Below are 14,037 nucleotides of genomic sequence, written 5' to 3'. Positions count from 1 at the left end.
CAGAATGTAAATTAAATGGTGAGAATTTGCCCTCTACCTAACATTTTCCCAATTTTTTTTTGTCGTCACAGCTATGCAATTAGCCTTGTGATGTGACAGTAGTTTTGGATCTTGAATGCGAATTACAGAAATTGAGTATTCATGAACTGATCTTTTAACTGTTGTATCTCAACAACAATTTGTATTTATATAGTGCTTTTAACAAAATGTCCTAAAGTTGTTCACAGGAGCATTATGAATCAAATTTGAACATTAGGACTCATGGGGTGATACAAGGGCGCTTGGCCAAAGTGATAGATTTTAAGGAGCATCTTAAAGGAGGAAAGAGAGGTGGAGATGCTTAGAGGGAATTCCAGGCCTAGGCAGCTGAAAGCATGGCCACTAATGAAGGAATAATTGAGGCAAGAATTCGATGAGCGCAGATATCTAAGGGTTGTAGGACTGGAGATTAGAGGAAGGGAGGCACTTGAAAATAAGGATGGGAATTTTAAAATTGAGTTGTCACTTGATTTAATGCCATTGTAAATCAGTGAGAACCGGGTGATGGGTGAGTGGACTTGGTGTGAGGTAGGACATGGGCAGAAAGTCTTGGATAATATTGATTTGACAGTGGATAGAATGTGGGAGGCCTGCCAGGAGTGCATTGAAGTAGTCAAGTAGAGAGATAAGGTCATGGATGAGAGTTTCAGCAACAAATGAGCTGAGGCAGGAACAAAGTCGAGCAATGTTACAAAGACTGGAATAGGCAACTTTAGTGATGGTGAGATAGTGATTGGCAGCTCATCTCAGGGACAAATATGACTCCATGGTTGTGAGCGGTCAGGTTCAGCCTAAGACTATTGCCAGGAAGAGGAATTGAGTCAGAAGCTAAGGAGCAGGGATTGAAGACTATGGTTTTAGTCTTCCCAGTATTTAGGAGGAAAATTCTGCTCATCCAGTACTGGATGTCAGATAAACAATCTGATAATTTAGTGACACTGGAAGAAATGACTAAAATAAATTTCACCTGCAGGTGACCTTGAGAGCACTGTTAAACATTATGACAGTGACTTCAGTAACTAGTGGCTGCCATATAATTATTTCATCATGTTTTCCCTCAGTTTTTTTAAAATCTGTTAGTTTGGTCTCCTGTCCTTTTTCAGGGGAGGCAGTTGGGATCTTTGGTTGTGCACTTATATAGCACAAGTAGTATTGGATGGTTTTTGACACATGATGGCCAGTGCAAATAAGTGATTTTATAATCTTCACACTTCAAATAATCACAATTGGTAGCTTTTCCTGGTGAATTTTCAAAATACTATCCTTTGAGTAGTCATACAAAGCTGTTAATGTGGTTGCTGATGTTTCTTAATTGCTTTCAGGCCAAATACATTTCACAGTGTATTGATGAAATAAAACAGGAGCTGAAGCAGGATAATATTGCAGTCAAGGCCAATGCAGTCATCAAGCTTGCATACGTAAGTATCATATGTCACACTTGAGAAATGTCCTACTTAAATAAAATTTCATAAATTGTGCAGAGAGCTTGGCATTCTATATTTGTTCAGTTAAACTCGATGCAACTGGAGTAAATGTCCTTCAGTAGGATGTACATTTGTGTGCAATTTCTAAGATTATTATATCATAGTTATTTTATGTTCTCTACATCCTTCAATTCTTGTTCTTGAAGTGCAATTAACATGATCCATTAATCATTCCATTAATAATTGAAATTGTTCTCTTAACCCCAATCCCCCACTCGTCAAGTACTAAATATTACCCAAGCAGACCATGTCATCTTCAGCTTTCATGAAATGTTGGGAATTTTGCTTTGTACCGTCACTAATTATAGTATAAATGCACCTTGAACTAGATTTAGGACTTAAATGTGACAATGAAGCAGAGTAGGAGGAGGGAGCCTTGGTTTTTTTGCTTTGGAGTCACTTCAAGCCTTGACACCTAATTTACAGTGAACAAGTTTAATTTTGATGCAAAGCTGACATCATCGCTAAGCTTGTAGTGTTAAGTGCATCATAATGAGAGTTAGGACTCTGCGCGGGAACCTTGTTGGCAGACTAGTATTTGGTATTATTTGGTCTTGTTTTTCTTTTTCAAGAAAAAAATTGGTGGGGAATCTAAAAGAATTGAAATATATTCAAAGTATCCTCTTGATTCCTCCTTTCATATAATTGTTTTGAATACCTATCAGAACTGTACAACAATTACCTTATCTGTGATACTTTTAACTTTTTTCCCCACAACAGCTACAGATGCTGGGTTATGACATCAGCTGGGCTGCCTTCAACATTATAGAAGTAATGAGTTCATCTAAGTTTACATTCAAGGTAGAGATTCTTTTCTAATCTGTATGGTGGTTTGATATATTAATGTGCAATGTATATAATGTAGTAATATAAATTGCCAATTAGACAACTGCAAACCACCAGAATATTATATTAGCATGTACTTTTTTTGCTGGGAATTCAGCTGGAGATTTACTGATACATTTCACTATTTGCCAGTATGTACTCTGCCAAATGTATTTTAACTTTCCTCTCATGTCTCATTATACATAACTGGGAAAGTAGTTCAAAAAGTTTATTACCAATTCCTTATTCCTGAAAGTCCAATTATTTTCCTCTCCATCTGTTAGCATTAATACAGGTGTTGCGTTCCTATTTGGAAGTGTAGTCTAGGTTGTTTCTGTTGTTAAATCACCTTGTAAAGGTTTGCGTTATCCCCATCTTAGTTTGGGTAAGCTTTGAGATTGACCTAAACGCCAAGGTAGTGGATCTCCCCTGTGAGCACAATCATCAATTCAGGTGCACATTGCGCTCAACATGGAAGTTCCTCCATGAAGTTAGAGTTCAGATTTCTGCTGAAATGTATTTACATACAAGCATAAAATTTTCCACGAGCTAGCTCAATCAGACAGTATTTTGGAATGTAATTGTTTATTTTTTCCCTTGCATAAAAAGGTTTTTTTTTTCGTTTGTTTGGTAACTTGATGCAGTTTTATTATTACAGCTGAAAATGGGTTTATCAGAGTAAAGCATTTTTAAAAAGCATCATCCTCCCAATGGGTAGCCCAATTTTAAATAACTGAAAATTACTTTAATAATTAGGTAAGCATTTCAAATTTCATTGTAGACTGGTTGTTTTTTCATAAATATATTTCAATATTTAAAAACTTTTAAAAGAGGACTGTTCATGTTCTTGCACTAAAATAATGTTAAGACCCTCTTTGAAGAGTCACAAACCCAATTAGTAGAAGCTTGCCACACTTATCAATTATGGGCATGACCAATTTTGTGGTCAGGGCTGGCTTCTAGCACGATTGATTTAAAGAAAATAATGTGAAAGATTACCAAAACTCAACTTGTGCTTGAAATTCCTTCACCTTTTGAACTGGTTTCAGTGAATTGGCACAAATTACACTGCTAACCAGCATAGTGGAAACTGTACCTTCACATCTCTAATATATTTAAAGTCTTACCTGTTGCATGAATATCCTGTACTTAAAGCAAGTAATTGTTCCTGTCGTGTCATTGCTGGCTTTCACCGCATGTATTTTAAATTTCCTGAATTAAATCACCAAAGTAAATGGCGCTCTGCTCCACCAGACTGAGGCTTACTAAACTAGTGACTATTGTTTCTTGAAACTCCCTCCAGAGTTACAGGCTGTTCTAAGTTTTAATTAAATTTGTATTTCTTCGCAGTTACTTGAAATTAAGCATACAGCATGGTGCCCTAGGCCCTGTCTGCTGTCTTGGCTTGATCAGTGTCTGCCTGTGCTGTTTTGGTGCCTGCAGCCTTGGCTGGATCCCCTCCTATGCCCCAGTACCAGCTTGCAGCTGAGACCCTCCCTCAACCTAAAGGATCAAAATATAGAAAGAAGTAGAGCAGGAGAGGGAGGAAAGCAGAAGAGGATGAACACTGAAAAGGGGGAGAGAAAGAAAATAATGAGACAGAAGGGAAGGATGTGAGGAAGACAGTGAGACTAGATGGTGACTATGGTAGCTGGTCCAAGGCTGTGGGCAAGATCAAACCTCATTCCCATATGTAATAGAGGATTAAGAGAGCAAAGACACAGGAAAGTTGCGACAGAACTAGAACTGGTATGGCACAGCGGATGATAAATGCTAAGCTGCTTAAATCCCAGAGGGAAACTTGAAACAATTGTCACAACTGTTTTGCAATTTATATTTCTATTTTGAGATGCATGCCTTGAATTCAGTAGAAATAAGTAATAAAAGGGTTTTTATTAATAAAAGAAACAATTTTAAGCACATACATCTACAAATTACCATTATAACTCCTAGCTCCCCTAATTAATCTGACTCCCAGTTACACCCCCTGTTAAGGCAACAGCAAAAACAAAATAGATTTTAACGGACCAGGCAAAGCACAGGATAACCTGGATAGGATATTGTCAGTGAATTCTCTTAGCTTTGGTTCCTATAGGTAGCAGCTTAGTACATAGAGGCTGGAGGCTTTTCACACCTTGGTAGATCTTAACATGCCTTCCCCTTAAACAACTTCATTTCCTTTATACATGTTTCTCCCTTTTTTAATGTAAATCCCATTGTTTCAATATGCCTTTGGACTTTACCCATCTAATAATACAAATCTTTCATAGTACCAATTTTATCAGTAAGCTTTGCGATACATAAACACACTGTTTGTCGTCTTCCGGCTAAGTGTAACATTTCACCCTCTCTTTTGAAGTTCAAACTACTCTGGCTTATCTAAAAATGCAAATTTTCCGTTACACCTCACATTTTAAAACTCCAGCCATGTTTACTTTATTTAGCATTTCAAACCTAGCTTCTCTTCTGATACATCAAAGCCTTCAGTCCAGCTGTCTTTAATTCGATTAAGTCCCCCATGCACAAACAGACTATCCACACACACGCACACACTATCCAGACCCCACTATTCCTACTTAACAATAAACCCCAATAACATTATGAAAATTATTATATTTTCATGACACTCCTCCCCCATTGAAAAATGAACCATCATAATTTAAAAAGATGGCTTCATTTTCTCAACCTATCTTACATTATCTCTTATACTTATTACACTATTACATTACCAGATGCATGCATTAACTTAATATGTACAAATCCTTCTTATCAACAGAAATCAGTCCAGACCACTGCCCAGGTTTTAAATGTCCAGTTTTCCCTTTAAGCTTCAAACTCTTGACAATGCATCTGCAATCAGATTTTCCCATCCAGCCACGTGTATAAATTATAGATTAAATGGTTGCCGTAATAAACTCCATCTGAATAGCCTTGCACTTTTGCCTCAATTTGACCAGAAACTCTAAAGGACTGTGGCCTGTCTAAACAATTGTCTGTGGTGATTGGTTGCAACATAAATCTCAAAATGCTGCACTGCTAATACCAGACCCAAAGTCTCCTTCTCGATCATAGAATATCTTCTCTGTACATTCAACTTTCGTGAAAAATATCCTATCAGTTTCTCAATTCCAGTGTCGTCGCCTTGTAACAATATGGCCCCAATGCCTTTATCGCTTACGTCAACAGCCAACTTAAATTTCTTGGGATAATTGGGTACTGTCAAAACTGGTGGTGTAGTTGATACAATTTTTGAACTGTCAAATGGCTTCTGACACTCCAGCATCTGTTGAAACTTCTTGTTCTTTTTTAATAGTTCAGTCAATGGAGCAACCACACTACTAAAATTTGGTACAGATTTCAGATAAAACCCATTCATCCCTAAAAATCTCAAGAGTTCTTGTTTGTTGTAGGCACAGGGAAATCCATGATAGCCATGACTGTCACATCTCTTGGAACCAGCTTACCATGCCTAGATATGTAACTTGCGCTTTGCAAATTCATTTTCGCCAAGTTCATCACCAAATGAGCTTCCTGTAATCAAGAAAAAGACTCTTCCACATTTTGACAGAAAACTATCAAGCTGTCATTATAAACAGCACAATTGCTCGGTCCTGCAATTACTTTATTTGCCAGGCTTTGAAATGTTGCAGGTGCGTTTTTCATACCAAATGGCATGACTTTAAACTGATATAGTCCATCTGGCAAAGCCAATGTTTCCTTTGCTCTCTCTGGTAAAGGTACTTGCCAATATCCTCTTAGCAATTCAATCTTTGTGATAAATTTTGATTGAGCCACTTTCTCAATGCAATATTCCAAACGTGGTATAGGATATGAATCTGCTTTTGTCACTGCATTTATCTTTCGATAGTCCACAAGCTGTCTTTGTTCCATCCGGTTTCAGTACCAGCACAATGACGAACGCCAGTTACTGCATCTAGACTCGAATTTATGCTTCAAAATGATATCAATTTCTTTCTGTACTTGATAACTCTGCTGGACTATAAGGATGTTGCCTTACCAAAGATGAAACTTTAAAACATACATCAAATATAACTAAATTTGTCCTCCCCAGCTTATTACCACAAATAACTTTGACTGCAATAGCTTCTCCAAATCACTTTGACACTTGTCTGGAATAAACCCAATATTACATTTAAATTTTCAAGTACCCTCTCATTATCCAAGTTGATTAGAGGAAAATCAATTTCAGAATCCTGTACTTATACGTCTTTTACCTACCGCCACTAACACCTCCTTTTGGCCCTCTTCCCTGTGAAAGTACTTTTTAAGCACATTTACATGACACGCCCTCTGCTTCTCTCTTCTGTCTGGAGTATTTATTAAATAATTTATTTCACTCAGTTTCTTTTTAATCCTGTAAGGCTCACTAAACCTTGCCTTTAATAAGTCACCCAGCACTTGTAACAGAACTAGCACATTTTCCCCAGCAATAAAACCACGAGCTGTCTTCACTTTCATCATTTGCTGCGATATTTTTGAATGTCGCCTAGCTAACTCACAATCTCTCTCTGAAGTTTGGTACATAATCCAGGAGAATAGTTTCTCAGTTTAGACTCATCCTTTCTCATGGATCAATTTCAGTGGCCCCCTCACCTCATGACCATAAGTTAGTCCAAGAGGACTAAAACCAGCCAGAGTAATGGAGGATGGGGAAAGAAAAATACAGCTGACGACCAGGAATCAATAACATTGTGGGTTGGGGTGACTATTTATGGCAAGGACTAGTCAAATTGGAAAGCAAGCAATGGATCACATTCTCTTGCTTGGTCTTCAAGTCACTCCAGTACCTTTATCCATTACCACCATTTTCTGTCTTGTTCCCCTCTGGGTTCTGTCATAGTTTTCATAATATTATTAGGGCTAGCATCCCTAATATCAAACAACAAGAATATAATTCCAATGGATGGATCCCAATCCTGTGGATAATCCTGACTATAGGGCCTCTCATAGTTTTTAAAGTTTGATGCCATCGTCCCAAGCCCCTTGTGACTGAGGATGATAAGCTGTTGACTTAAACTGTTTTATCCCCAAACTGTTCGTTACTTCCTTAAACAGCTATGACATGAAATTTGAACCCTGATCTGATTGTATTTCTGATATCTTGTAAAGGAAAAATTAGTCAACTATTCCACCATTCTCTTTGTTGTAATATTTCTCAAAGGTATCACTTCAGGAAACCTTGTAGACACATCCATTATTGTCAGTAAGTACTGATTTCCACTTTAATCTTAGGGATGGGTCCTACACAATCAATCATGACTCTAGTAAAACATTCCCCAAATGCTAGAATTGACATCAAAGGCATCGGCTTAACCACTACTTGTGGTTTCCCTATCACCTGACATGTGACATGTTCTAGGAATTTGATTACCTCTCTATGCAATCCAGGCATAAATAAATCCCAATAATATTATGAAAACTATGACAGAACCCAGAGGGGAACAAGACAGAAAATGGTGGTAATGGATAAAGGTACTGGAGTGACTTGAAGACCAAGCAAGAGAATGTGATCCATTGCTTGCTTTCCAATTTGACTAGTCCTTGCCATAAATAGTCACCCCAACCCACAATGTTATTGATTCCTGGTCATCAGCTGTATTTTTCTTTCCCCATCCTCCATTACTCTGGCTAGAAAGCAATTTTAAATGCAAAACTAATTTTAAGTACTGTACTTTAACAGCTTTTCTCCCCATCCCACTGCTCTGGGGCTCCTTCCCCAGACTCTGCTTGTTTGGGAATTTTCCTTTGGTCCATAACCTGAATGTTCCGGTTCCAAATGCTAACAGCTTTGCTCAGTTCCCTACCTCCTGCCAAAAATTAATGATTATAAGGGGAACGTGTTATCATTTAAGAATAGCTTAGTTATAAAGTGCAATTAACAAAACACAGTAAAACATCTGAAAGCGTTTTAAAGGAGTGCTGTCAAACAAAATTTGATACCCGACCACATGAGATGTTAGGGCAGTTGACCAAAATTCTCATCAATGAGTAGGTTTTAAGAAGCCTCCTAAAGCAGGAAAGAGATGGAGAGATTTAGGGAAGGAATTCGAGAGCTTGGGTCCTTGTCAGCTGACGGTACAGCTGCCAATGGTGGAACAATTAAAATCAGGGATGTTTAAAGGTCAGAATTGATGAGTGCTGAAATCTCAAAGGGCATTGGACTGGAGGAGGTTAAAGTTAGTGATTGGTGAAGCCATAGGTTGGAAAAGAGGATGAGAATTTTAACATTGAGGTGTTGCTTATCTGGAGGCCAACATAGGTTAGCAAGCACAGGGACGAATGGACCTGGTGTGAGTAAGGACTATGGCTCACATGGAGGATAAACACACACAAACTGGTTAATTGAATAGTTTGCTGCTATTTGTGTAATGGCCCTGGTAATCACATGTTGTGTTGCATCCACTTTACTCCACCTTCTCCCAGTATTAACTGAAGAGATACTTGGGTATTTATTTTAAAACGCTACTTTCTTCTCTCCTGACTGTAGAAACTGGGAATTTAACTTATTTGTTCATTTGTTTCTAGTTTCTATATTCAAAGTAAAATTTGCTATTTATCATTCAAGTATTTCTTATTATATGATATATGATAGGATAATACATTTTGCATTTCATCAGATATATTCCTCCTGATACAGCAGCATGTATGACTCCTATTGGCAGACCTCAGTCTTGTTCTTGGTTCGAAACCCCGGTAAAATACTTGATATTGCACAAATTAGCAACTCCCCAGTCATGTTAAGCTGCAGGTTTGGGCACTTGCTGTCAGGGTGGCAGTGGCTGCTCAACTTAACAGTGGGCAATCTGTGTAATAGGCCTTGGTGCTGTTTTTTATGAGTCATGGTGGAAATGGGACCTGTATCTTATAAGATATGGTCTATTTTAAAATTTGTAATCTTAAGTTTTCAGTAATTATTAAGCATAAAGATGCAAGTGTTGGCTTTGCACTTAAAAAGTTCTGCCCAGTGCCCTTTTTAAGTGGATATTTTTCAACCAGACCTATGAGGCTAGAGTTTACTTCTGAACAGGCTATAAGGTGTGTTGTTTTCTGGCAACTCCGCTTCCCAATTTCAGTTCAACTTGCATCCATGCCAGTGGTTGCTGTTGTTTCAGCACAGTCAGTAGTGGCTCAGTGGTGGGTCTATTGTAGTTATCTGCCAGTTGGACAACATAGCTTGCAGAAGAAATTTACAATTATGCAATTTTTAAAAATCTCTAAATGAAAACTATTTTGGTCAGCAGGATTAGCAATATTTTAATAAGTTGTCTTATTCTGAGCCTTTATATTGATCTGTATGTTGCTTCTCACTGGATTTCTATTTCAGATTGACTTTTTCTTGGAGGAAATCACGTTCTATGCTGACCTTCTAAACTGATATAAATAGATGGAGAATGAGTTAGTTGATGATTTGAACATGGGTACACTGAAAAAATACTGATTTATACTGCTGTGAAACACACTGAAATCTTGGCTGATTGTGATGCTGTAAATTATCTGTTTTTCCATTATTGCAGCGAATAGGATATCTGGCTGCTTCACAGTGTTTTTATGAAGGAACTGATGTAATCATGTTGACAACTAATCAGATTCGTAAGGTAAGTTGAGAAATGATTGATAACTTTTATTGTTTTGATTTAAAATATGTGTTTCAATATCAAAATAAAACTATACAGTTTTTATTTGATCATGTCACCTATTAATTGTAACAGAGTTTTTACTGTGTACACAGGATCTCAGCAGCCCAAATCAATATGATACTGGCGTTGCTTTGACTGGTTTATCATGTTTTGTTACCCCAGATCTTGCCAGGGATTTGGCAAATGACATTATGACACTGGTGAGTTGTTTTGGATTTGCTTGCACTTAATAGGAATTCCTTGTTGGATCTCTGTCGTTATACTTGTACACTAACAGCATGCACTACTTTGGTCCACAGATGTCTCATACAAAGCCTTACATTAGAAAGAAAGCTGTGCTTATTATGTACAAGGTATTCCTCAAATACCCAGAATCCCTACGACCCGCCTTCCCACGTCTTAAAGAGAAGCTGGAGGATCCAGATTCTGGTGAGTTTATCATCTCTTTACACAGGACCAAACAGTGCCTCCAAAATTGTGCAAATTATTTGAAGATTTTCCCCTCATATAGCAATATTTTACATTCCAACAATGTAGATAAATAAATTAATAGCAGTACAACTGTACTGTGTAATTTTAAAATTGCTAGAATAGTATTTTAAGACACTATTTTAGCAGCTGCTACTTATCTAACTGTCTGAAGGAAGGAATGTACTGGTTCTATTTTAGTTTAGTTCCAACGTTGACTTCAATTTGGAACAGTAACTTTAGTTCAGCACTTCATAAAATTTACTTCAACCTATTCAAGATGGGAAAAAATTTAAGATGTTTGCATTGATTAGCAATACCTCAATTATGCAGTTCTTGTAGCAGTCCCAAGTGTTAGTTGGCATATGGAAGTAATTTTTCAGCACAGTTTTAGATATTTTAAATGTCACAGTAAATACTTCATTATTCCCTTTTTATATTTAAACAAAGGTGAGTGCTGCACAAAGCCACAAACCATTGAGTTAGTACAGGAGTGGAGCATATTCTGAGGGAGAGGTTAAAAGTGATGCAAATCAGAATTGGCAACTGTTGAAGTTGTTGCCTGCAGTGGTCACTCAGTATACCATTAACTCTGTCTGTCTTGTAGGTGTTCAGTCTGCTGCTGTGAATGTCATCTGTGAGCTTGCCCGACGCAATCCAAAGAATTATCTTTCCCTTGCTCCATTGTTCTTCAAGTTAATGACATCATCAACTAATAACTGGGTCCTCATTAAAATAATCAAACTGGTAAGTCTCAATGAACTGTTCATCAAAAAAAGTTGTAGGAAATGGATTAGGAGAAATAGTGCAGCCCACTCTTATTCTTAAAGGTTTTCCCATAGAGTGTGATAGACTATTTGTTTATTGTGATGAAACATGGTTGTTTGACCCTATTTTGGTAGTTAAAAAATGGATCTGACACAAATGTAAACATGGATTGGGACTACTGTATTGAGCTTGTGATTGCATCCTATAATGTATTAGTTCAGTATTGATACAGTAAAGTATAATCTATTAATTTATAGTACAAGTCATATTAGGCATATTAATTTTTGTGTATTGTACTTGCCAAACTATTAGAACTAAATGCAGAAATTGTTTTGTTGTAATCAGCTATGGTATTTCTTGACTAGGTTGGAATTTTTTTTGCGGACTAAATAACATTGAACTTTTAAAAAGTTCATTTGCTGAAAGCTTTAGAAAAACTTTGAGTTATTGCAATTTAGTTAAATGCAAGATCTCGTTAATCTAGTGAGTTTGAGACTGGTTTCAGATTCTAGTAAAATGTAGAGAGGGCATGCGTTCCTGATATTTTGCTTCACAGATTGTATACAGCTTCAAGAAAGAAAGGCTTGCGTTTATATGGTGTTTTCCTCAACCATGGGGCATCTCAAAACACTTTACAGCCAATAAAGCACTTTTTGAAGTACAGTCAGTGTTGCAATGTAGGAAATGCAGCTGCTTCAAGCAATTTATGACTTATTTTCTGTTCATTTAAAAGCAGTTGAGATGTTAAAGTTGTAATTTATGATTATGGCAACTCTAGCATTTGGCTCACCTTTGGGATTTACTGAAGCAGGGCTTTCACTTGGATAGTTAGGAGCATTGCCCCCCCCCCCCCCCCCCCCCCCCCCCCCCGCCAAATGACTTATCTCACAATTCTGATGAACTTTTTTTAAAAAGTGGGGAATGTCAGCCTGCTGTAGAAAATATTTCCTGTCCAGTTTTCTGAATTCAATTTCGCATTCTGAAAATGTGGAGTTGAAAATAATATTTAGTCGCAGATGGGTTCTGCGACCTGACACCCAGGTCGGTGTCATACTGATTACACAGTAATTCCAAGAGTTTATTTTGGGAAATGTGCAGGGAGGCTCTGGATCAATCAGCTATGATGCAGCAGGATCTGTAGGTTGAATTGGAATGCTGCAGTAAAAACTGCTGCCTTTCATGCAGCTCCTGCAAGGTCTCTTGTGGCAAAATATGAATAAGATAGACTTCCTCAACTAGAGGGCACCTGATGGCATCAAATGGTTAAAATAGCAGTAAATGGAGAAAATACCAGCAAATCAGGTTCTGCAAGGCAAGTTGAAAATAATTTCGAAGGAATTATGCTGACTCTTTAGTTCCTTCAGCAATCACTTCCTAATTCACCAGATTTTAAAATTTTGTATGCAATAATTTATGTACTGTTAACTCTTTGGGTTGGTTATATTGGTAATATTGAGATTTGTGGAAATTAAACCAACTGGACTATAAAGTTTTAGTATTTGCTTAAGGCAGCACCCAGTACAAGATTTTGTTAGATGCTCAAATTGTTTCTGATTTTAAGCGACATTTTGCTGATTATATATACATGAGCTTGTCACTTGTGCTAACACCTACTTTTCTGTTAGTTCGGAGCCCTTACCCCGCTTGAGCCACGGCTGGGGAAAAAGCTTATCGAACCACTGACAAATTTAATACACAGGTTAGTAGTTGCATTTCTGGTCACCTTTTTTTGTTCCATTTTGGTGGTTAAGTATCCACCCAATAGTGTGTACAGATAAGTTGCATACTTATTTTAAGTCCCATGATAAACAGAAGACTAAAGTGGCATTGTTCAGCCTGCTTGCCAAATTTGCTCTATATTAATTATTAACTTGAGTTCAGCAAGATCAAGTCTTGCAGTAATACATGGATTAACAAAATCTTGAGTATAATTTATAAACATCAATTTTTTGTTTGTGGTGAGTGCTGAATTCTAAAGTAACTTTGTATTGCAATTAGATCTCTGAAGATGTTCTGAAGGAATTCTTTCCAGAAAGGACAGTGCAGCCTGAAGTTGACAAGATTGCTTAAATGCCGTGCCTATCTTTCAGAATTAGATTTAGTCATGTGATGTTGGAAAACCACCATAATAAAAAGCTAGTTGTACTGTAGAAATGCAGCTTAATTCGAGGATAAGATTTGCACAAAATATTCAACTTGTTGACAGTTGTCATTTTCTGATTTCGACAACTTATTTTTGCATAAAAGCTCTATTCCAAATACTTCCTTCTACTTCTTTATTTGAAGCATTTTGTTATTTTAGTAATGTTTGTCATACTCAGTAACATGGCCGCAAGCTTGCGTTTATTATGTAGCAATTTACCTTAATCTGATTCAGAACTTCATTCACCTTCCCCTCCCCAGCAGAAAATGTTGATGCTTTCTTGACTTGAAAATTGTTTTTGGTTTGATGGAAGCAAGTCTAAGTTACTGGTTGCTAGGTTTCCTCGAGTGAATTTTATTTTTAATATGGCTAGCGAAGAGGTAGCGTTTCATGTGGACAGTGATTAGTCATTGCTACTTCCAGTGTTATCACCTTCGGGAATTACTGCAAAACGTTGCTGATTTATGGCTGGGAAGGTGTAATATTAATCTGGTTATTAAAAATAACTTTATATAAGGAGGAGCATTTGCTCTCCATTTTGAAGGTGAAATCTGTAGTTCTTTTTCAGTAACAGCTTTCTAAATTTACTTCACCTTGTATTGTAACCCAGAAGATGGATGGAAGAACTGGTATGTGGTGGTACAGGCAGAGT

At 37.2% G+C, this 14,037-nt stretch overlaps 1 protein-coding gene across 4 annotated transcripts in view; it reads left to right on the top strand.

Moving 5' to 3' along the window:
* ap3d1 (adaptor related protein complex 3 subunit delta 1) overlaps positions 1–14,037 on the top strand; it is a 96,599-nt gene that overhangs the window by 24,740 nt on the left and 57,822 nt on the right. For all 4 annotated transcript variants that reach the window (XM_041204684.1, XM_041204683.1, XM_041204685.1 and 1 more), the window contains 7 exons: positions 1,362–1,457; positions 2,244–2,324; positions 9,884–9,964; positions 10,099–10,206; positions 10,306–10,435; positions 11,082–11,221; positions 12,868–12,941. In XM_041204684.1, the coding sequence (XP_041060618.1) occupies positions 1,362–1,457; positions 2,244–2,324; positions 9,884–9,964; positions 10,099–10,206; positions 10,306–10,435; positions 11,082–11,221; positions 12,868–12,941 (710 nt within the window). The remainder of the gene's footprint in view (positions 1–1,361; positions 1,458–2,243; positions 2,325–9,883; positions 9,965–10,098; positions 10,207–10,305; positions 10,436–11,081; positions 11,222–12,867; positions 12,942–14,037) is intronic.

Source organism: Carcharodon carcharias, chromosome 14 (assembly GCF_017639515.1).
Source record: "Carcharodon carcharias isolate sCarCar2 chromosome 14, sCarCar2.pri, whole genome shotgun sequence".
NCBI classification, from domain to species: Eukaryota; Metazoa; Chordata; class Chondrichthyes; order Lamniformes; family Lamnidae; genus Carcharodon; species Carcharodon carcharias.
Note: the sequence above shows the minus strand (reverse complement) of the source record. Positions and strands in the feature narration are given on the sequence as shown.